Genomic DNA, 17,719 nt, shown 5'->3' with positions numbered 1-17,719 from the left:
CAACTATAGAGTCAGGATACTTGCCCCATACCCAAGAGCGCACCAAGTTTAAAATCAATATCTTTCTTGCCAAAGAAGGCATTTCCTATCGTCGACGCGACGGCAATGGGAAATTGAATTGCCTGAGCACTCCTAAAAAATGACTATTTGTTACTGGCAATAGTAGCAAGCTTTGTTTTATCACCCGAGAGCTAGTTTAATATCCCAACGTAGGATGATGAGTATTGGAAGTAAAACGACGGGCCCGCTCGTTCCCGTTAGAGCAGACGCGCAACCCGCGAATAGGCCGATACTTAGTCGTACCAATATCTGCAGCCAAATTCCTAATGACATTTTTTTCACAAAGTTGCTTCTCTCTCACAATAAATCTGCTCGTCGTATTACCGCAGTTGCTTAGGCACCAAGCGGATGAATCGCGTTTATTTTCTACTGAAGAATCTTCAGTTTTATTATTTTGATTTCTCCGTGACCACAGTATTCGAATCAGAGAGAAAAGCGACGTGATAAATATGACGGTGTACATGGTAATCTAACAAACGCAAGCTGCATTACTTTTTACTGTATACGTGGCGCGGTTATTCACCTTAATAGCAAAGGGACTAATTTGAGCAAATAGCCACGCCCCCAGTAAAGCGGAAGGAGCGGCGCTCGCGCAGAACGCCGCCGCGTCGCGCCAGTCAATCTGTTTCTTGTAGCCGAACGTAACAAGACCGACGAGTCCGGCGAATATGTAGGAGAACATGCACGCGGGAACGGCGCGACTCACGTCGACGTCGGGCAGTAGAATGAGACACGGCACAATAATGACTCCTCCGACGCCAATGCATCCAATAAGTATCCCAGCGACTAAACCCACTTCGGCAGCAACGACAAGACTACTCGCCGAAATGTCTAACATGACGCATACGGGACCGAAGAGAGCCAATCCGGGAAACGACGCCATTTTTTTCTTCGTTGCCACGACGCGAAGTTTCGAGAAAACAAACACGGAGGTGAGACGGAGTAGAATAGAGCACGGACATGCAAGCGTAGTCTCGGAATCGACGTGCACAGGAGGTCCCCTAACGAGTCTTAGCAACGAGGATCTTCGTACGACCGCCCTTGGAGTTAGTGAGCACGAGATAGTCGCGTCCGCCGATCGAATAGTGCACCCAATCGGTTGCGCCTTCCGTCTCGATCGCGTGCTCGGCGACGAATCGTTCGGCGCCCCGATAAGCGTAGACAATCGACTCGACGCTATTCCCGTCGTTGTCGCTATACGAATTCGTGACGGCGAGATAGCGGCGTCCGCATATCGTAAACGCACTCCATCCCGTTCCACTATACGTCATTATTCGCTGATACGAAACGAACTTGTCGCCGTCGTATTTATAAATCACCGAAACGACGGCGTGCCGGTCGTTGCTAGGCGACGACGACGACGACGACGGGCGATGATCGAACGCGTTGGCGACGGCGAGATAGTCGTCGTCGTCGTCGACGCGAAAGTGCGTCCATCCCGTCGCGCCGATCGTCGGTATCGCTTGTCGATACTCGAATCGGCCCGTCGACGAATCGTACTCGTAGACGATCGAGTCGACGTGCGTCGTGCGACCGTTGAACGCGTTCGCGACGACGAGATAGTGACGTCCGTCGATGACGAAGTGTTCCCAGTCGTACGCGCTCGACGTCGGCACGAGTTGGACGCGCTGCATGTCGATGCCGCCGTCGCGTCGCGCCGCGACGGCGTATATTGGCGAGTCCGTGTTGACGTTGTCGGCGTCGGATCGGCGCGCGAGAGCGAGATAGCAGCGCGTCGCGTTGACGCAGAAGAATTCGATGTCCTGCGCCCTTTGACGTTCCAACGCCGTGGCGAATACGAATTGACGCGTTTTCGTATCGTAACGATAGATCGTCGACGACGACGATCGATCTTCGCCGAAATTGGCGACGGCGAGATAGTCGTTGTCGGCGAAGGCGAAATGATGACAGGCTCGCGCGACGTCCGTGTCGATTCGCTGGTGGCGTATCCACGACGTGCCGTCGTGACGGTAGATCGTCGACGGGCCGGTTTGTTGCGAGACGGCGTCGGGGCTCTCGGGATCCGAGTGCTCGGTGACGCACATGTAGAGAGTGTCGTCGATGCGGAAGACGTCGGCGTCGCTCGCGGCGACCGTCGGCAAGGTTTCGACCAAGTCGAAGTAGTCGACTTTGCATTCGTCTACACACGAGAACAGTTGCAATAGATAGAAGTTCCGTTTCTCTTCAATTAGAAACCATATCTTAGGAAATACTTTTGCTTATGGAAATACCGGTATGGACTTTGTCTACTAACGAAGTCAGGTGCTTGCTTAGAAATATTTACTAAGCACTAAAGCGTTTCCGCTGCACGTGGAGACACCGTTTAGTTACCGTAGGTAAATTATTTCTAAGCTGTCTCCAGCCTCGTTAGAATAAACGATAGAGCACTGGAACCTTTTAACGTATTCTCGCAGTTGCGTTTCTTGCGTTCCTATTATTGCAGAACGCAAGAAAGCTCTATATCCCCGCCCTTTACTCACCCGGACATCGAACGCATTGCCATGCCGTTCCGTCGCACAGTTTGAGCGCCGACCCGACCGCATCAAACCACAGCGTTCCCCTCAGCGCGTCCGTGCACTCGGACTTTCTCTCGGAAACTTTCACAGCGTCATTAGGTTCGCCTACGCGTGAGCCTATACAAGCAAAACGATGCACACTTTATATCCACGGGAAAAAGATGTTGCGCACACCTGTTGGGGTTGGCGTCGGCGTCATCATAGTCGGCTCCCTGCAGTAGTCGTCGGCGATGGCCTGCGAGTAATTGAAGACGAAAAGATCGGCGAGGTTTCCCTAGGAGGATAGAGCCACGCTATCGCCGTTCCGCCCCGCCACGTGCGCGCAAACCTTTAGAACGGCGTGCCTTTTCGCACTTCCCCGACTCGTCTTTCTCCCTACGAACGCCGTACCCGACACGAGATCTCGTCGAGGTTCCTGAATTTTGATCGTTTCTCTCTCTTGACAATCGATCGAGGCAAACGCCTGAGACCCTTTGACGCACGCCACTATCGAATGCCAATTTCCGTCGTTCAACTTGTTCATGTCAATGGAAAAGGTCGCCTTTTTCGTTCGCGTCGTCGACGACGACGATTCGAGGCTGTACTCGAAATTGAGTCGCGAGCTGCTGAGCAGGCTCAGCGCCGTCCACACGTTCTGGCGTTTCGAGTCGGTGATCGAAAAGACGAACGCCGATCCTTTGACGGGTTCGTCGAGTTGGACTCCCGTCGCTATGCAGTAGTCGCGCGAAAACGACGCGAACAGTCGATCGACGGGAAACTCGACGGAGTCGCCGGACGGCACGGCGAACGCTTTCGAGTCCGAACGCGGTCCTCGGACCGATTTCAGAGCCGGTTCGTCATCGAGACGGCAAAAAATGTCGTGAACTATATAATAGCGGCGCGGCATTCGAAAAAAAAAGTCCCCCACACTCCTCCGCTACTAAACCTTGACCTTGACAATTTTCCTCGCTCAGTGCGTCGGAAAGGATTAGGTAGACGCTAAGGAGAACCGCTTCGATGAGGTAGTTGCTGCTCATCATCGTTACGTAATTGTGTGACGCGAAGTGGGGCTCGGCTCTTATACACGTTGATCTCATTACGATGGGACGGCTCGGCGAAAAACCGCGCGAATATGAAATGTTCGCTACTAAACTAATTGATCAAATAGTCATCTAAAATAGTCCTTCGAGATAATCTTTCTGTCTTAAAACAATTCGCTTTCGGCGGACGATACGAGCGGCGGCGGCAGCGACAGCGGGTCGCACGCCTTGCATATGCAATGTGTCGCCTGCTTGATGGGCAACACCTTTTGCCGCCCCCCGGTGCACGAGAGCGTGACGTTTTCCTGTCGCTCGACCGTCTTGCAGCAGCGCGTCGATCCGTTGCGCAGGCAACGCTCTGGACACGTGCAAATCTTCCGTCGCACTTTGTCGCACCCTTCGCGCTCGAAATCGACGTGGTCGCACTCGCGTCGGCATCTCGAAAGCGCGGCGACGGGACGCGACGGGGTCGGGCACGGCACGCACTTTGCGCCTCCGTCGATGCACGTGCAGCGCGTCCAGCATTCCGTGCTCTGTTGCCCGAACTCTTCGCCTTCTCTGTACGTTGCGTTGCCCACGCGGCAAACTAAAGAGGAAGCCAACGCGACGTTTTCGTTGCAGGGGAGAGGAGAGAGCGTTTATTTACGTTTTTTCGGACACGCCTTTTTATTGCATCGCTTTCCCGTTCGCGTGCACTCGCACGGCATTTTGCACTGTCTGCCGTTAACGCGCTTGCGCCCTATCCACTTCTGACCGACATGGTAGACATTTCCGTTTTCCTTGCACGCTATACAAACTCGTGTTATTTCTTTATCCCTGCATTTCCCCCCAGCTGCGTAGGATACAATTAGACGCGTGAAAACAAAAAGGTCCATTTTCTGCTCAACTAGTTACCGCGGTGGGAGAGTGCATGAATGAAGCCCAGAACGTACTTGGAATGTGAACGCTTTGGTCGCACCGATTTTCAGATTTGTCGCAATCGACTTCGCCGGTTACTTTGCACGTGCACTTCGAGCGACACCGTTTCCCTCTTTCGATGACCTGTTCGATCCACCGTTGACCGGCGCGATGCCAGTCGCCCTTGTGATAGCACATAACGTCTAAAAATAGAAATAGTCATTTAGGAATAGTGAATATGTAAATTGCAATGTACGTACTTTTGCATCGCGGACAGCATTCGTCCTTCGGTGGATGCAACGTTATTGCATATTGTCCGCACGGGACGGAATCGCAAATAATAGGCGTACAGTTGACTTTGCCCGACCAATGACAAATGCACAACGAGCATGGACTCGGTTTGAATTCCTCCTCGGGATAATAATCTTGTCCGTCAAAAGAGCACTTCATCGCCGATCCTTTATAATAAAAAAAGATAAGAGTCAGTCTCTGGGGCCGTGCACGTGAATAGTTGCAATAGTTTGCACTGAGATCGCACATTAGAGTCCGCTTAGTGCTGGTTCGCGTCTGCATATGATATAATAATCGCGTACCGCTTAGGTCGACCGGCGTTGTTTCTTCGGTTGTTTTTTGTTGTGAGATCGCTTCCGCGCGCGGCTGCAGTAGGCCCGCGACGACCCACGCCAAAGTAAAGAGCACCGACGGTTTCGTCATCCTTCCCGAAAGCGTTGTATGTTTGTGTTCGTGTGGTTGCCGCGCGGCTCTCTGTGTGTACGGAAATGAATGAGAAACGTGCAGCTGACGCGTATATATGTATGTATGCCCCCGGTCGCGACGCTAAAAACGGGTTAGGGCGCGACGCTCGGCGCGCCGTCGACTCGCGACTCTTATTCGATACTGGGGATTCGTAGAGTCTACCAAGACGATTTCGGGGAGTCGTTTATTGTGTGGGGAGGACGACAAGAGCGCCGAGCGACAATCAATTGTCTCCGTCGGTGCTCGCGAGATTTAATGAGAACGGTTAATAATAGTTTTGAAGTGATTGCGGTTGTCGCACTTACGCTATACACGGGTGCGCGTCGAAGCGAGACGAGAGAACGGGGCGAGTTCAGTTTTCGACTGGCGAGTCCTAGACGAAATCCACTGCCTATATAGTATCCCCGACAGCCGGGGCGGCTGTCCTATGTCCTGTCTAGCGCTTGTGCATCTTGACCTAATTGCATTAGGGAGATGGGGACGCGTTGCGATGCAAGAGGCTGTTTTCCTTCCTGCCGTCGTAACTCAATGCCTCTTGCAGAGAAGAGCATCCCCATGCGGGCGCGTTTTTTTTAGTAGCAACCGCAAGCAGATTAAGATTCGATTTAGCTTCATAAGGATGCGAGGACTCGAGTGAATAGGAAACCACCTACGCTCCCTTGACGCTAATCGCGTGACATCCGGGTTCGCTTTTGATTATGGCGCGAAGTAAGAGTTGGGGAAGGAGAAGAGCGGGAGGACGTCGTGACTCACGCACACGTACGTGCTTCTCTTTTACGCAGTTACCGAGGATCTGATTCGTAAACGCGCCGAGCATAACGAAGGCGAAATCGCTACGTTGGAAGAGCTTTCGCTTCACCAACAGGATATAGAAAAGTAGGGGGGGGGGGGGGGGGGGGGTCATTACGCTGTTAATTTCCCGTGTTAATGATTTCGCTTGAATTAAGGATTGAACACTTGGACAAGTGGTGCCGCGACTTGCGAATCCTTTATCTACAAAGCAACCTAATTCCTAAAATAGGTTTGTTGCGCGCCGTCGTCGCCGGCGCCGTCGCCTTCATCACATCTAACTAACGGAGTTTGCCGTTTTCGAAGAAAACGTCGGTCGTCTCAAGAAGCTCGAGTATCTCAATCTCGCCTTGAACAACGTCGAAAGGATAGAGAACCTTCAAGGTGAAGGGCGGGGTGATCCGGCGATCGACGCCCCGAAAAAAAAGAGGGCGTGAAGGGGAGGAAGAAGATGCGAGCTTTCCGTACCCCGAGGACATGATACCCCTTTATAGTCAGTCAAGGTTTCAATCGCTCGTTCAATCTCCTGCTTGCAATTGTCACAAGATGGGGGCTAATTATGCAAAGATTTACTCTCCGTGCCAGTTCGCGCCCTTATGACGCAAACACGGGGGGAAGGAAGAAGAATTCGTTTCCTCTTTCTCGCAGGTTGCGAATCTCTACAGAAACTGGATCTTACTGTGAATTTTGTCGGCGAGCTGACGAGCGTCGAGTCGCTACGACGAAACGAGGCTCTTCGCGAACTGTGAGAGCGCCGACTGATGTCGACTGCGGTCGACTGGGAATGCGATCTATGCAGATGCGCCTTCTCTTTCAGTTTTCTGACCGGAAATCCTTGCACAGAATACGATGGATATCGCTCCTATGTTGTGGCCGCTTTGCCGCAACTCGAGGTGCGGCCTTCTTGCAGTATTGCGTAGATGCATAGTTCGAAGAGGTTCATCATCTGATAGTGGCTAGACGGAAAGGAAATTGAAATATCCGAGCGGATATTAGCCAATCAGGTATGCGATAGAGAAAGGTGCAAAGGCGTTTCGCCTTTTATACGGCTTGCGTTATAGGAATTAGATCGAAACAGAGCCCGAATAGTGAAGCTAGAAGAGGACTACGCTAAAAAGAGAGTGGGTGGATGGGTGCGTCTCTTATTCAATCTATTTTTAAAGGATGTGCTTAAGGCCGCGGAAAAAGCTCGGGCATCGGGAAAGAAGCCGGGTTTCGATGGGCGGTGGTACACTGACACTGACGCTCATCTTCCTTCTGAAACGGAATCAGAGAAGGGGCGCGCTGATGACGACAATGAGTGGGGCTCCTTATAGCGTTTCTATGGCTTGGTGACATTGGTGTTTGTTCTTGAGGCGGTGGGACGAACCGACCGCATATACGCCCGAATCCCGACTCGAAACGCATCGTTATTTGGCGGAAAAGCGAAAAGAAAACGAAGAGCCGAGGTTGTCTCGTCTCTGCATGGTATATCGTCGATTCGTTGATAAAGCGTCTGCTACTAGTAAAAGTCGGGCTCCACCCAAACGCGTGCTTCGTCTGCAAACAGAAGACGGACGGAGGCTGAACGTAAACGAGGGAAAGTAGGCGAGATTATCGGTCTTCTTCGTTTTATTGGGTGACCTCTTCTCCTGGTTAGATTCGAATTTTCCCTAACTGAAATCGACGGGGGAAATGCATTTGCACTTGACGTTGCCGTTCCCAGGTAAGGCCTCCTCGCATGCAAAATTGATTACCGGGCCCATCTGGTGTGGCGCGCAGATTTCTCGATACGTCTCTCATGGATTGCGATATCGAGCCGACGTTCGTTAAATGCGTGATCAAGGGCAAGGTGAATTTGATTAGGTCGTTAGGGGAGTGCAGTCTGGGGGTATTAATTGCGCTGAAAGGTGCTTCAGCTGACGCTACCGGATGAAGTCAGTCCGGATCGAAGTTCAGCGAAACGATCCCAAACGACAGGCCATCTGGTGCTGACCATGCCAAAGGTAAAGAGAAAGAGAGAGAGACGTAGGACGGATTGGGTTTGCATGTATTCGATTACAGGTGAACCGGATCGTGAAACCGTCAGTGCCCAAGGCTCCAGTGAGAGCGAAAAGGTTAGTTAGTAGGTTGCCGGAGACAAGCGAAAACTATTGCCTTGTCTATTAGGGACGAAGTACCACCAACACCACCATCACTGCCATCTAAGGTAGCACCGGGGCCCCCAAACGACAATGAAAAAGATTCATCATTATCATCGCCCTTTATTGATGACCCAGATGTTCCTCCCCTAATATGACGACCCCTTTTTACCCCTCAGTGCGCGTTGAGCGGCTTAGCGACGCGGCCGTAGTCGTGACCGTACATCGACGTCATGTCGTGCGGAAGACGTCGCGGCTTGTAGCTTCTCTCGTAAAGATCGCCGTGCCGCATTCGCGGCAGAGTGTCCCACGCGCGAAAATCGGTCCTATTCGTCGTCTGCGGCGGCGGTTTCGATTCGCCGCCAGCCGCAGCGTCGCGAAAAGATTTCAGTTGGGTTGGTGGGCGCATTTGGGTGGCCTTTTCGCCGCCGCCGCCGCCACCCGCTTCCCGGAAGTGGGTCTGATGCGACGTGGCAAGATCCATTGGCGTGTTCCGATACTTAAACGTCGTCTGAACGATCCGAGACGCTCGACTGGCCTTGTGAGCGGGATAGGGCCGATATGATTCGCTGTGAACCGTTCGAAAGTCGTCTTCATGATCTTCGTCGTCGTCGTCGTCGTCGTCGTCGTCGTCGTTTTTGTATGGGAATAGATTGAGTTGCGGTTGATGCGGAGGGCAGGCGGGACGAGGCGGGGGGAAACCGTGATTGACAATGCCCTGATTTTGACCCTGGTACGTCGTTGTGCCGTTGAACTGAGCGGCGCGTGGGCGCGCTACCGGTTGGGATCTCTTTCGGTGATAAATCACGCTCGTCTCTTTCGGCGCTTCGTGCCTTTCGTAGAACTCCTTGTGCGTCGTCAAACTTTCGAATTTCCCGCCGAGCGCGTGGACTTTCTCCGGGCGTTTGTAAGACGTGCGTGGGCGCGGCATTTTTGCTTCGACGAAATCCTGCCGAAGCGTCGTCAATCCGTCGAATTTGCCCCGAAATAGGGGAGGAATGAGCGGCTCGCCCCACGCCGCTTCGCGCGGGCGCGTTGGCCACTCTTTGTACATTTGTTTATTCGTCGTCAACGACGACAGCGATCCGATTGGGTTCTCCATTTTCGTTGACGGTCGAATTGGCTTCACTTTCTCGCCGCGACGAGTTGGATAGTCGTCTCTGTACGACGTCACGCTTTGAAGTTGCTCGTCGCTCTCCTTGTACTCTTCCTCGTGTCGGACAAGTTGGGCGCGTTCGGCGTTCGGTCCCGGCGCTTTGTAGTCGTGCCGGGTTGTGGAGAGCAGATGCATACCACCCTTTTTGGCGGGGTATCTACCGCGCTTGTTTGTCGCGTGCAATGGCCCGTAACGCTTCCTCTCGGGACAATTGTACGATTGCTGGTAAACGGACTCGGGAGCGACGAGTCTTTTTCCGTGTGCAAACGTCACGTTACTAAGCGTAAAAATGAAACGAGAAAAGCAAGAACACTACGGCTCGACCTTGCGTTCTTGTCGCGATTCATCATGATGGCAGTTTACAATACGGTCTCTATGCGACCACTTCCGGGTCTTCTAATATATATCAAACAGCCCAAGCGATTAATTAATTAGTGTCGACGAATACAGCAGTTGTTTCTAACTAAACAGCACCGCTAAGTCTGAGAAGTATTTTTCAGCGGAATGCCTTTATATCCCGTGGCACCTCCTGTGGCTACTAGCAGGGCAGCAAAATTTTTTATCTTTACGTTGCACACTAAGTGCGTTTTGGAACTACGTGAGTAGTACCGGTACTACACTGTCCCACCTCTCATTTCCGGCTCTGAGTGATATCAACGAACAAAGTCCTTTTCGGCAAAATATGGGAAAGCGAGACACTCGAGTAGTAAGGAAGGCCTCCAAAGCGCTGTACTGTGAACGTAGGCGAGAACCTTTAGGCGTGGGTGAATCCCGTAGCCGCAGCTCGTCAGAGGGGTCCCTCAGAAGCGACTGGGCCAACGTTACACGACTATCTCAATCGGGACAGGCCGTCGATGTAGTAGAAGGCTCCACACGGCGACAAAACGGTGTCTTACGGTAAAATCGTCTAGCGAAGAAGTCCAAAAAGCGAGAAAGGCTCGAATTGCCGTCGGTTCGTGCACGCTAGCGGAATGGGAGGAGAAAATGGACGAGGTGACGGAGAAGTCAGCGAGAAAGTCGAATCAATCGACTAGCATCTCTGCAGAAATTTAGAGACGAACTCAAGACGCATCGCGAATCGATTCTCAAACGTCAGGAAAAGAAGAAAAAGAAGAAGGAGAGGAAAAAGAAGAAGAAAAAGGAGGTACAGTAATTTACTAAGCCGCACCGCGTGGATCGAAACCTTATACCGATCCTGCGCGCTAATGCAGAAGAAGAAAAGAAAGAAGCACCACGACAGGGTATACGAATTCGACCGCACGTATTAGCTTTAGCTCTAAATATGCGCAATCTCTCTCATTTGCCCTTCCCCCGCCGCCGTTTCTTCTACTTTTCCCGCTCCTCCTTCTTCCGGGCAAGTCGCTTTCTCCGTCTCCCGCGCGCTCGCGCAGATCGTCGCCGCACCGTGAACCCGTCGTCGAGGTGAGCGTGGCGGCACGCGCGCGTTCTCCGCGCCGCCGGCGATTCGATCGCTCGGTGGGTCGTCTAAATGACTTCCAGGAAAAAGAAAAACGAGAGGCGAGGAAGCGATCATTTGAGGTCGATGGGGTCAATTCAAATGTAAGCATGCATCCTCGGCGCGTTTGCTAAACTATTGGATAGGAAGTTGGTTTTGTCTCTGATTACTCCCGGCTTTGTTAGGCGCCCAAGATGCCCAAACGTGACAGTAAAGAGCGTCCGACAAAGTAATCTGCAAAACATTTATTTTTAGAAAAAAAAGCGTGGTCGTAGACCAAATTCGCTCAGCAACTGACGTTTTATGTTGACAATACTGTTCATGTAAATAGATTCGTCTTCCGCGCACGTTACTGTACACATACCCAATTATCGCTCCACCCCGGACACGCGGGTGTGGTTTTCCAGCTATATAGCGGGGGGTAGTCGCTTGGGAGCAAGTCACAGTCGCGCGTGGGTGCTATAGCTGCGAGGTTGCTCTTTTGAGACGTCTCTCGTTGCGCGAATCGACCGCAATCTTTCGACTCTAGCTTCGCGCCGATTGTTTGCGGTAAGGAGTCCCAAACAATTTGTCTTGAATAGCTTATGGATCATCTTCTTATTTGCGGTGCGCCCGTCTAGTTTGTACTTCGACCACGTCTGAGATGCCGCCGATTGGAAAGATGCAGTAAGTGCTCTTGTTTGTCCCTCTCGTCCTTTTCGCGAAAGCATTTGTAAGTTTTGTTGAGACTAGGTGTAGTTGGTGTGGAATCCGCGCAAGTAGGAGTGTTCGTTCGATCGCGGTCTCTCGCTTCTTTTTTTGTCGCGCGAATTCTCTCCGGGACTACACATACATGACACTTTTTGTTGCTCGCTCTAGACTGCTGTGGCAAGCCGTCGTTGCGACGTTTCTTTCGCTAACGCTAACGGCTGCGGCGACAGAAAGTTCTTCTCGGCGGTGCCGTTCCTATGGTAAGATGAACGCAAAAGATCAGACGCGTTTATCTGTCCTTGCGCTGTCATTGCGGGGTTCGTCACCTCGGACGCGTTGGCTCCCAGAGTAATTAGGAATGGACCGCACGTGCATCGTCGGTTCTTTGCCCTGCGCTGTGCGTGAATTTCCCACGAGTCAAACACCTAAACAGGAACCCTCTCTTGGTGCAGATCTTCTCTCCGCTAGCGGCGAGAATCTCCACAATGCCAAAGAACAATCCCGAAGCTCCGCCTCCTGTCCCGACCGCGTATCGACTCCATTTTCTATCGAAACGATCGTCACGATGCCGCAAACGGAGTCTGGTAGCGCGTGTTTATTCGCCTGTGCGTCAGCCGGTTTGGAGCTCTCGCTCACGAACGAGGCGCTCGTCTTTCGCTGGGAACGAAAGCGCGTCGAATTCGTCGGCCTCAACTTGCGAAAAGGCAAGCGAAGACGCGTGCGCATCGTCGTCACCGACGCCACGTCCGCCACCGTTCAAATCGGCTGCGGGAGCGCCGTGGAGAAAAAGTTCACGATCGACTCAAAGTCGACGTGCACGACCAAGAAATTTAAGGTATGAAATCACATCTCATCTGTCGATCAACCGCTTCTCACTCCCCCTCAACTAATTATTTTCACTTCGCTTCCCACTCACAGGGCGATGTGAGAAAACTTTCGGTCGCTGTCGGCTGCCCGACGGAGCTTTGCAAAAAGCGCGAATCGGAAGCGGCGCTCGCCGACGACAGTCTCGGATTGATACCGGCAGAAATGCGACTCGTTCTCCAGCTCGACGGCGATGGCCGAATCACTCGACTTCCGCGCCTCTTTCGCATTTGGCTCGGCGACACGGCGTCGCCGGACGTCGCCGGCACTCTCGTACTCGCCGATGAACGCGACGGAGCGACGTTCGACGTCGAAGTCTTCTATTTGACCCGAAGTGGCGAATACGAGAGTGTCATCACTTTCCAAGGGCTCGTGTCACTGAGGGAATGGAAGGGACGGGCGGAGAGCTCGTTTGTCGTCGCCGCCGCCGAGGTGCCGCTTGTCTTCTCGGCGGAATATCCGAATGGGAACAATGTGGCTCATGGCACCTTTAGTTTGGGTGTCAAAGAGCCGTTTGGGTTAAAAAAAGACGGATCTGTGGTTGTTGGACAGGTGCAAGGGGCAGCTGTGACGTGGACAGGATATGAGGTAAAAAACTTTTATTGCAAAAAAATGTTTACTCGTATACACTTTATTTGAAATGTTGTTTATGATGTTTCTAGGCTACTCCTGCTCCGTCTACTCATACCGACGTCATCATCGGTTCTGGCATCAAGGGCGAGAGAGGCGATCGAGGCAGACCAGGGCCGCCCGGTTTGGACGGCGTGCCAGGACGAACGGGTCTCACTGGTCCACCTGGACAAGCGGGGCCGCCAGGAAGACAGGGTTCTCACGGCCCGCAAGGACCGCCAGGTGAAAGAGGACCTCCCGGCCCGCCAGGGAACGTGCAGGCAAACAGAGACCCAGGTGAGGAGGAAAACTAATTGAAAAATCGTCTCGGCATTTTCTTTGGTTAGGTCCAACTGGTCCGCGTGGACGGAAAGGAGAGACTGGGGCTCGAGGGCCGCAGGGATCACGTGGACTTCCTGGACGCGACGGGTTCGACGGAGACAAAGGCCAAAAGGGAGAAACGGGATCGACAGGACAAACAGGACTGCAAGGCGTTGCCGGTTTCAACGGTCATCAAGGCGAAAAGGGATCGCCTGGGGAACCGGGTGCCGATGGACTTGACGGAGTCAACGGACAAAAAGGGGATAAAGGAGACGTTGGGCCTGTTGGACCGCCGGGAGTTGCGCCACCGGCTCAAATCGGACCGGCGGGAGACAAAGGAGAGAAGGGAGAGACGGGAGAGCGAGGAAGCGACGGCATAAATGGCGTCAGTGGCGAAAGAGGAGCGCGTGGCACTGTTGGACCTCCAGGTGCGCCCGGAGTCGACGGAATTGATGGGGCTTTGGGAAACGACGGCGAGAAAGGAAGTCAAGGAGAAAACGTATTTTCATAATATAATATTATGATCTAATTATTTGATGGGAGTTTATTAGGGCGAGAAAGGCGAGAAAGGCGATGCTGGCATGATGGGCAATCAAGGGCCAGTCGGACCCGCTGGACCCAAAGTAATTAATCGATTTTTCATTCGCATCCTAAATAATTGACTACGACGTCGATAATCGATTTTGTTCTAGGGAGAAACCGGTGCAGACGGAGTTGACGGCGTCGCCGGCGAAATTGGCCTCCCAGGCGCTAAGGGCTCCAAAGGAGAAGCGGGAAGCGCGGGCTTGCCCGGCGCAAAAGGCGACGACGGTCAGAAAGGCGAAAGCGGAGAGGCGGGCATTCCCGGCGACGACGGCGCGCCGGGACGAGACGGAGAGCGCGGTCCGAAGGGAGACGACGGTCTCAAGGGAGAGCCCGGTGCAAGAGGAGACCGTGGACCTCTTCCAGACAACGCGACGATAAGCGAATTGATAGCCGTGCTGCAGCCCTCGTCAGCCGGATCCAATGCACAGGTAGGCGTAATAAATTATGCATTGTTTAATAAGCGTGGGATCGCAGACGTCAAACCATTAGAAGCGACAGATAGAGAGACAGATAGAGTTACTGTTTCTCTCCAGAGAGCCTGTACTACGTAGAATTCGCGTGCCCGTATTTGTACTTCATTGCTATTGTTCCAGACCCCTCAGGTGGTCGTGGGTGAGAAGGGAGCTAAAGGAGATGTTGGGCCATCTGGTGAAAAAGGTAGCCGCCGAACGGTCGCAGTTTGTTATTGATCGGTAGTGGCTATTTATTTGTCTTAGGCAATGTCGGTCGTCCAGGTGCAGAGGGACTGAAAGGACGGGACGGGTTGAATGGGTCGCGTGGAAGTGCTGGATCGAAGGGAGAGAAAGGCGAAAAGGGGGAAGCTGGTCGCGTAGGCGCGCCGGGATTGGATGGAGCACCTGGCTCCGACGGCAACATAGGCGCGCCTGGAGCAAGAGGAAGCAAGGGCGAGAACGGGACAAAGGGAATGAAAGGAGACGGAGGAGAACGTGGTCTCGACGGAGAGAAAGGAGCCGAAGGTGACGTGGGACCGAGTGGATTTAAAGGCGAGCCCGGAGTGAATGGAGCGAAAGGAGATCGCGGCGAAAGAGGCGCCGCGGGACTTACTGGCGAGAAAGGCGTGCCGGGGACCGAGGGCATTGCTGGGCCGAGCGGAGCTAAGGGAGAGCCAGGCGTCAGAGGAGAGGCGGGAATTCGAGGACCGAAAGGGTTGCCTGGGATTCGCGGGCTAGATGGACGTGTAGGTCCTGTTGGACCGAAAGGGGAGAAGGGAGATACAGGGGAAATAGGAGCGACTGGTCCTGCAGGACCGCACGGTCTGCCCGGCTTGGACGGGCAAATGGGAGCGAGTGGCGAAAAGGGAGAGCGTGGTGTGAAAGGACAAAAAGGAGAAAGCGGGGTATGTAGAATATATATCGTAGCTTAGTTGATTTACAGGAGATGTCTTTAGGTGACGATGTTTAATGGAACCAAAATGCCGGAGTCCAATGCCGCCGGAGGTGCTCTTGCCTATGATCAAATGAGCCAAAGACTGTACATTTTTGATTCTGGTGAATGGAGAACACTGCAGGTCTCGGTATGTTGCGACGGCTTTGTATTGTATCGCTATTACCAAATATTTTTATAGGATACGATTCCCAGCTGTGGAGACGGCGTCGTTTCAACAGACGCCGAGGAATGTGACGGATCTAACGGCGGGGTAACATGCGAAGATGTTTACGGACCAGGGTAAGTCGTGCAAGGTGTGTATGACTCTGACGTGCAATTTGTTTTTGTATTCCCGCCATCCAGTGCTCAGGGTGAAGTGACGTGCAGTAGCAATTGCCTCCTCGACGTGACCCAATGTATAGTGAACAAGAAACTGTCAAAGGTACGTTGGTATAAAAAAGAGAACATTACGTTCGTTTGATATAATGCCTTATCTAGGTTTACTTGATTGCCCTGGATAAAACCTATTCTGGCAATCTTGGAGGCGTGGCGAAAGCGGATGAGCTTTGTCGAGAAGAAGCTGCCGAAAAGAATAGAATCGAAACGTACCGTGCTTTCTTGGGATCATCTGTTCAGAAGATCAAGGACATCATGCCCTGGGCAAGCTTTGGAACCCCAATTTTCAACATAAACGTAAGAAACGAAAATGTGTCAGTAAAAAAATCAAACAAGGCACATATAATGTACATATTAGGACGAAGAACTGTTTCGCTCTTGGGACGATTTGCTCAATGGAAAGTGCGGAAAAATGACAGTTAATAGTCACATGTACACGTTTTCTGGTCGTTCTGTTCAGGGGTAAGAAAATGTAGTTTCGTTTGTAAAAGACTTATCTCCGTCTTTAGCAAGCAAAGATTCGTGTGGCACGGATCGTCTTGTGTTGGATCAATAACAGATCACCACTGCAACAACTGGTTTTCAAACTCCGTACATACAGGCCTTCGCTCGGACGTCACAGAAGAAAGGGTTTTGCAGCAGCGCGAAAGGGAATGCAATCGAAAGAATCGCGTTCTTTGCATATCAGTTAATGACGACGATGAAGAAGAAGATGAACTCGTACCATAGAGACAACCATATAGTAGACACGACGCCGCACTGCATTTGTAGTTAGCCAAGCGCGCAGCCTAGTATTCTTAGTATGTAGTAATCAATAATGGCGGTTGGGATAAAGGACGGGAGACGGTGAAACCTCCCACCATGCATTTCTTTCATTATAATAAACTCTTTTACTTTTATAAACCCGGAAGTAAACCGGAACTACAAAAATTGCGCATATAGTCTCCCCTACTGTCGCTGTCCACCTGCACGAGCCGCGAGAGCCCGTGCGGGCTTCTGAGTGGGGGTCACTCCATACTCCCCTCAATCGGAGTTAGAGCCCGTTTATTCTCTTGGCTCAGACGCCTGGGACTGAGCAGTCTCGGATGTGAGCTCTGTCAGCCTGATTCCAGGGGGACCACTTTTTTACCCACCGCAGTCCTGGAGGGGGGAGGGTGCACTGCATAACCCTCATCAACAGGTGAGCCAAATTATCCTCTTGGCAACCGAGTTGGGCCGGTTTTATTTAATCACCCCGGGGCCCAGGGGTAAATGAAGACATCGGAAAGCTCTTCATCAACCTCGTCAGTATGGTCCCCTTCAATGAACCTACAAAGAACAAGAGAGGGAGAGAGAGTCACGTCATTACTAATTTGTTTTTCGTGTAGTTTTTCCATAAGCCATCCCTATGGCATGCTGTTCCTTCTCTCTCAACCAGACAAGAGAGGACTTCTTTCCGCATCCGCCTCGTCAGATTGAAAATTTTCGTCAAAGGCATTTTTGGTTTGTTCTTCAAGCAACTCCTTCTCCCTCCACGTTTAGATAATCATAACCGCTTCCGCGGGATTGGAAACACGAGAAAATATCTGGAAAGAAAATCAATAATTAATATACCTTGGTCATTTCGTCACAAAGACATTCAATTTACTGCAATTCCTCCCCCGCGTGGCAAAATTTGACCGTTCACGCAACAAGAAGCGCTGAAAGTAAATTTGGTGAAAGTCTGTCGTTCGAACCAATGGATGCCTCGTCACAAACCTAAAAAGGGGCCCCTAGAGACGGCGATCGTCCCATTTCTTATCTTTAGCTTTCCACCTCATCTTTATAGACGTACTTTTCGTTCGTGCGCGCTTCTGGGGAGGCTATCTGGAGAGAAAAGTACCAGAGCCTCCGCGCGCACGAAAATCTCTTACCTTTCCAAAACCAAGGTCTACACGAACGCGGGCGCTGGCGAAAATTGCCGTCCAAAGAAAAACGACGACGAAGACGACAAGTGAGGTTCTACGTGCGTCTACTGCGCAGAAACACGTCTCGGTCCCAAGCCTTCGCGTAAGACAAAAGCGCGCTAACTGTACGCTCGCGAAAACAATGAACGAAACGAAAAGTCTTACCTAAAAGGG

At 52.1% G+C, this 17,719-nt stretch overlaps 7 protein-coding genes and 1 long non-coding RNA gene across 19 annotated transcripts in view; 3 read left to right on the top strand and 5 right to left on the bottom strand.

Moving 5' to 3' along the window:
- The window catches only part of LOC136190522 (uncharacterized), a 1,640-nt gene extending 694 nt beyond the window's left edge, over positions 1-946 (bottom strand). The window contains exons 1-4 of the mRNA XM_065978716.1: positions 584-946; positions 385-529; positions 185-323; positions 44-132 (exon numbers count right to left, since the gene is read on the bottom strand). Of these exons, the coding sequence (XP_065834788.1) occupies positions 44-132; positions 185-323; positions 385-529; positions 584-943 (733 nt within the window). The 5' untranslated portion in view covers positions 944-946. The remainder of the gene's footprint in view (positions 1-43; positions 133-184; positions 324-384; positions 530-583) is intronic.
- On the top strand, positions 924-6,786 carry LOC136190523 (dynein axonemal assembly factor 11-like). The gene is made up of 6 exons (XM_065978718.1): positions 924-992; positions 5,858-5,956; positions 6,031-6,124; positions 6,196-6,269; positions 6,344-6,421; positions 6,686-6,786. The coding sequence occupies exons 2-6, from the start codon at positions 5,947-5,949 to the stop codon at positions 6,784-6,786; spliced, it is 357 nt and encodes a 118-aa protein (XP_065834790.1). The 5' UTR covers positions 924-992; positions 5,858-5,946.
- LOC136190518 (thrombospondin-type laminin G domain and EAR repeat-containing protein-like) lies at positions 982-3,652 on the bottom strand. Its single transcript, XM_065978709.1, has 5 exons — positions 3,508-3,652; positions 2,905-3,440; positions 2,751-2,850; positions 2,541-2,693; positions 982-2,200 (listed from the first exon to the last, which is right to left on the bottom strand). The coding sequence occupies exons 1-5, from the start codon at positions 3,650-3,652 to the stop codon at positions 1,062-1,064; spliced, it is 2,073 nt and encodes a 690-aa protein (XP_065834781.1). The 3' UTR covers positions 982-1,061.
- On the bottom strand, positions 3,627-6,811 carry LOC136190521 (kielin/chordin-like protein). Of its 4 annotated transcripts, XM_065978714.1 has the most exons (7): positions 6,717-6,785; positions 5,554-5,621; positions 5,086-5,257; positions 4,753-4,950; positions 4,528-4,695; positions 4,242-4,382; positions 3,627-4,181 (listed from the first exon to the last, which is right to left on the bottom strand). In XM_065978714.1, the coding sequence occupies exons 3-7, from the start codon at positions 5,204-5,206 to the stop codon at positions 3,760-3,762; spliced, it is 1,050 nt and encodes a 349-aa protein (XP_065834786.1). In that variant the 5' UTR covers positions 5,207-5,257; positions 5,554-5,621; positions 6,717-6,785; the 3' UTR covers positions 3,627-3,759. The 4 variants fall into 4 exon arrangements, with proteins under 4 accessions (XP_065834786.1, XP_065834785.1, XP_065834784.1 ...); XM_065978713.1 differs by lacking the exon at positions 5,554-5,621 and having other exon boundaries at positions 6,717-6,811; XM_065978712.1 differs by lacking the exon at positions 6,717-6,785 and having other exon boundaries at positions 5,554-6,073.
- On the top strand, positions 6,799-8,315 carry LOC136190034 (dynein axonemal assembly factor 11-like). The gene is made up of 10 exons (XM_065978109.1): positions 6,799-6,930; positions 6,991-7,041; positions 7,099-7,170; positions 7,213-7,337; positions 7,393-7,620; positions 7,677-7,742; positions 7,799-7,868; positions 7,927-8,022; positions 8,081-8,133; positions 8,186-8,315. Exons 1-10 carry the CDS (start codon positions 6,799-6,801, stop codon positions 8,313-8,315), a joined length of 1,023 nt encoding a protein of 340 aa, XP_065834181.1.
- Positions 8,178-9,638, bottom strand: LOC136190519 (stabilizer of axonemal microtubules 1-like). The gene has a single exon (XM_065978710.1). It carries the CDS (start codon positions 9,446-9,448, stop codon positions 8,333-8,335), a length of 1,116 nt encoding a protein of 371 aa, XP_065834782.1. The 5' UTR covers positions 9,449-9,638; the 3' UTR covers positions 8,178-8,332.
- LOC136190517 (uncharacterized) lies at positions 8,334-16,552 on the top strand. 9 transcript variants are annotated; one of them, XM_065978706.1, is made up of 23 exons: positions 8,334-10,019; positions 10,072-10,306; positions 10,359-10,457; positions 10,525-10,554; positions 10,705-10,735; positions 10,814-10,873; positions 10,916-11,318; positions 11,390-11,435; positions 11,628-11,719; positions 11,912-12,294; positions 12,378-12,911; positions 12,986-13,229; positions 13,280-13,752; positions 13,805-13,876; positions 13,946-14,266; positions 14,432-14,495; positions 14,555-15,195; positions 15,247-15,372; positions 15,424-15,524; positions 15,588-15,666; positions 15,723-15,917; positions 15,979-16,082; positions 16,130-16,552. In XM_065978706.1, exons 8-23 carry the CDS (start codon positions 11,413-11,415, stop codon positions 16,347-16,349), a joined length of 3,672 nt encoding a protein of 1,223 aa, XP_065834778.1. In that variant the 5' UTR covers positions 8,334-10,019; positions 10,072-10,306; positions 10,359-10,457; positions 10,525-10,554; positions 10,705-10,735; positions 10,814-10,873; positions 10,916-11,318; positions 11,390-11,412; the 3' UTR covers positions 16,350-16,552. The 9 variants fall into 9 exon arrangements, with proteins under 9 accessions (XP_065834778.1, XP_065834774.1, XP_065834773.1 ...); XM_065978702.1 differs by having other exon boundaries at positions 10,673-10,735; positions 10,955-11,318; XM_065978701.1 differs by having other exon boundaries at positions 10,673-10,735.
- Positions 16,228-17,640, bottom strand: LOC136190524 (uncharacterized). Its single transcript, XR_010670576.1, has 3 exons — positions 17,513-17,640; positions 17,248-17,465; positions 16,228-17,185 (listed from the first exon to the last, which is right to left on the bottom strand). It is a non-coding gene; the product is annotated as an uncharacterized lncRNA (long non-coding RNA).
- Positions 17,641-17,719: the final 79 nt, after the last annotated feature.

The sequence above is a fragment of the Oscarella lobularis genome, chromosome 8 (assembly GCF_947507565.1).
Source record: "Oscarella lobularis chromosome 8, ooOscLobu1.1, whole genome shotgun sequence".
In the NCBI taxonomy this organism is placed as follows: Eukaryota; Metazoa; Porifera; class Homoscleromorpha; order Homosclerophorida; family Oscarellidae; genus Oscarella; species Oscarella lobularis.
This window is presented reverse-complemented; position numbering and strand designations above follow the sequence as displayed.

What these genes read in the sequence shown, in the direction of transcription:
- LOC136190521 (XM_065978713.1), bottom strand. Translation starts at nt 5,206, where the DNA reads ATGACGAAACCGTCGGTGCTCTTTACTTTGGCGTGGGTCGTCGCGGGC. An exon ending in CCAAAGCGTTCACATTCCAA is followed by an intron (nt 4,383 to 4,527) that starts GTACGTTCTGGG and finishes GAGTTTGTATAG; the next exon opens with CGTGCAAGGAAAACGGAAAT. An exon ending in AAAGGCGTGTCCGAAAAAAC is followed by an intron (nt 4,182 to 4,241) that starts GTAAATAAACGC and finishes CTTCCTCTTTAG; the next exon opens with TTTGCCGCGTGGGCAACGCA.
- LOC136190518 (XM_065978709.1), bottom strand. Translation starts at nt 3,652, where the DNA reads ATGAGATCAACGTGTATAAGAGCCGAGCCCCACTTCGCGTCACACAAT. An exon ending in GAGCGAGGAAAATTGTCAAG is followed by an intron (nt 3,441 to 3,507) that starts GTCAAGGTTTAG and finishes GCTATTATATAG; the next exon opens with TTCACGACATTTTTTGCCGT. An exon ending in GCAATGCGTTCGATGTCCGG is followed by an intron (nt 2,201 to 2,540) that starts GTGAGTAAAGGG and finishes TCTCGTGTGTAG; the next exon opens with ACGAATGCAAAGTCGACTAC.
- LOC136190034 (XM_065978109.1), top strand. Translation starts at nt 6,799, where the DNA reads ATGTCGACTGCGGTCGACTGGGAATGCGATCTATGCAGATGCGCCTTC. An exon ending in CGCGCTGATGACGACAATGA is followed by an intron (nt 7,338 to 7,392) that starts GTGGGGCTCCTT and finishes TTTGTTCTTGAG; the next exon opens with GCGGTGGGACGAACCGACCG. An exon ending in AATGCGTGATCAAGGGCAAG is followed by an intron (nt 7,869 to 7,926) that starts GTGAATTTGATT and finishes TTGCGCTGAAAG; the next exon opens with GTGCTTCAGCTGACGCTACC.
- LOC136190523 (XM_065978718.1), top strand. An exon ending in CACCAACAGGATATAGAAAA is followed by an intron (nt 6,125 to 6,195) that starts GTAGGGGGGGGG and finishes GCTTGAATTAAG; the next exon opens with GATTGAACACTTGGACAAGT. An exon ending in AAGGATAGAGAACCTTCAAG is followed by an intron (nt 6,422 to 6,685) that starts GTGAAGGGCGGG and finishes TCTTTCTCGCAG; the next exon opens with GTTGCGAATCTCTACAGAAA.
- LOC136190517 (XM_065978705.1), top strand. Translation starts at nt 11,413, where the DNA reads ATGCCGCCGATTGGAAAGATGCA. An exon ending in TCGGACCCGCTGGACCCAAA is followed by an intron (nt 13,877 to 13,945) that starts GTAATTAATCGA and finishes ATTTTGTTCTAG; the next exon opens with GGAGAAACCGGTGCAGACGG. An exon ending in CAGCCGGATCCAATGCACAG is followed by an intron (nt 14,267 to 14,431) that starts GTAGGCGTAATA and finishes CTATTGTTCCAG; the next exon opens with ACCCCTCAGGTGGTCGTGGG.
- LOC136190519 (XM_065978710.1), bottom strand. Translation starts at nt 9,448, where the DNA reads ATGCATCTGCTCTCCACAACCCGGCACGACTACAAAGCGCCGGGACCG.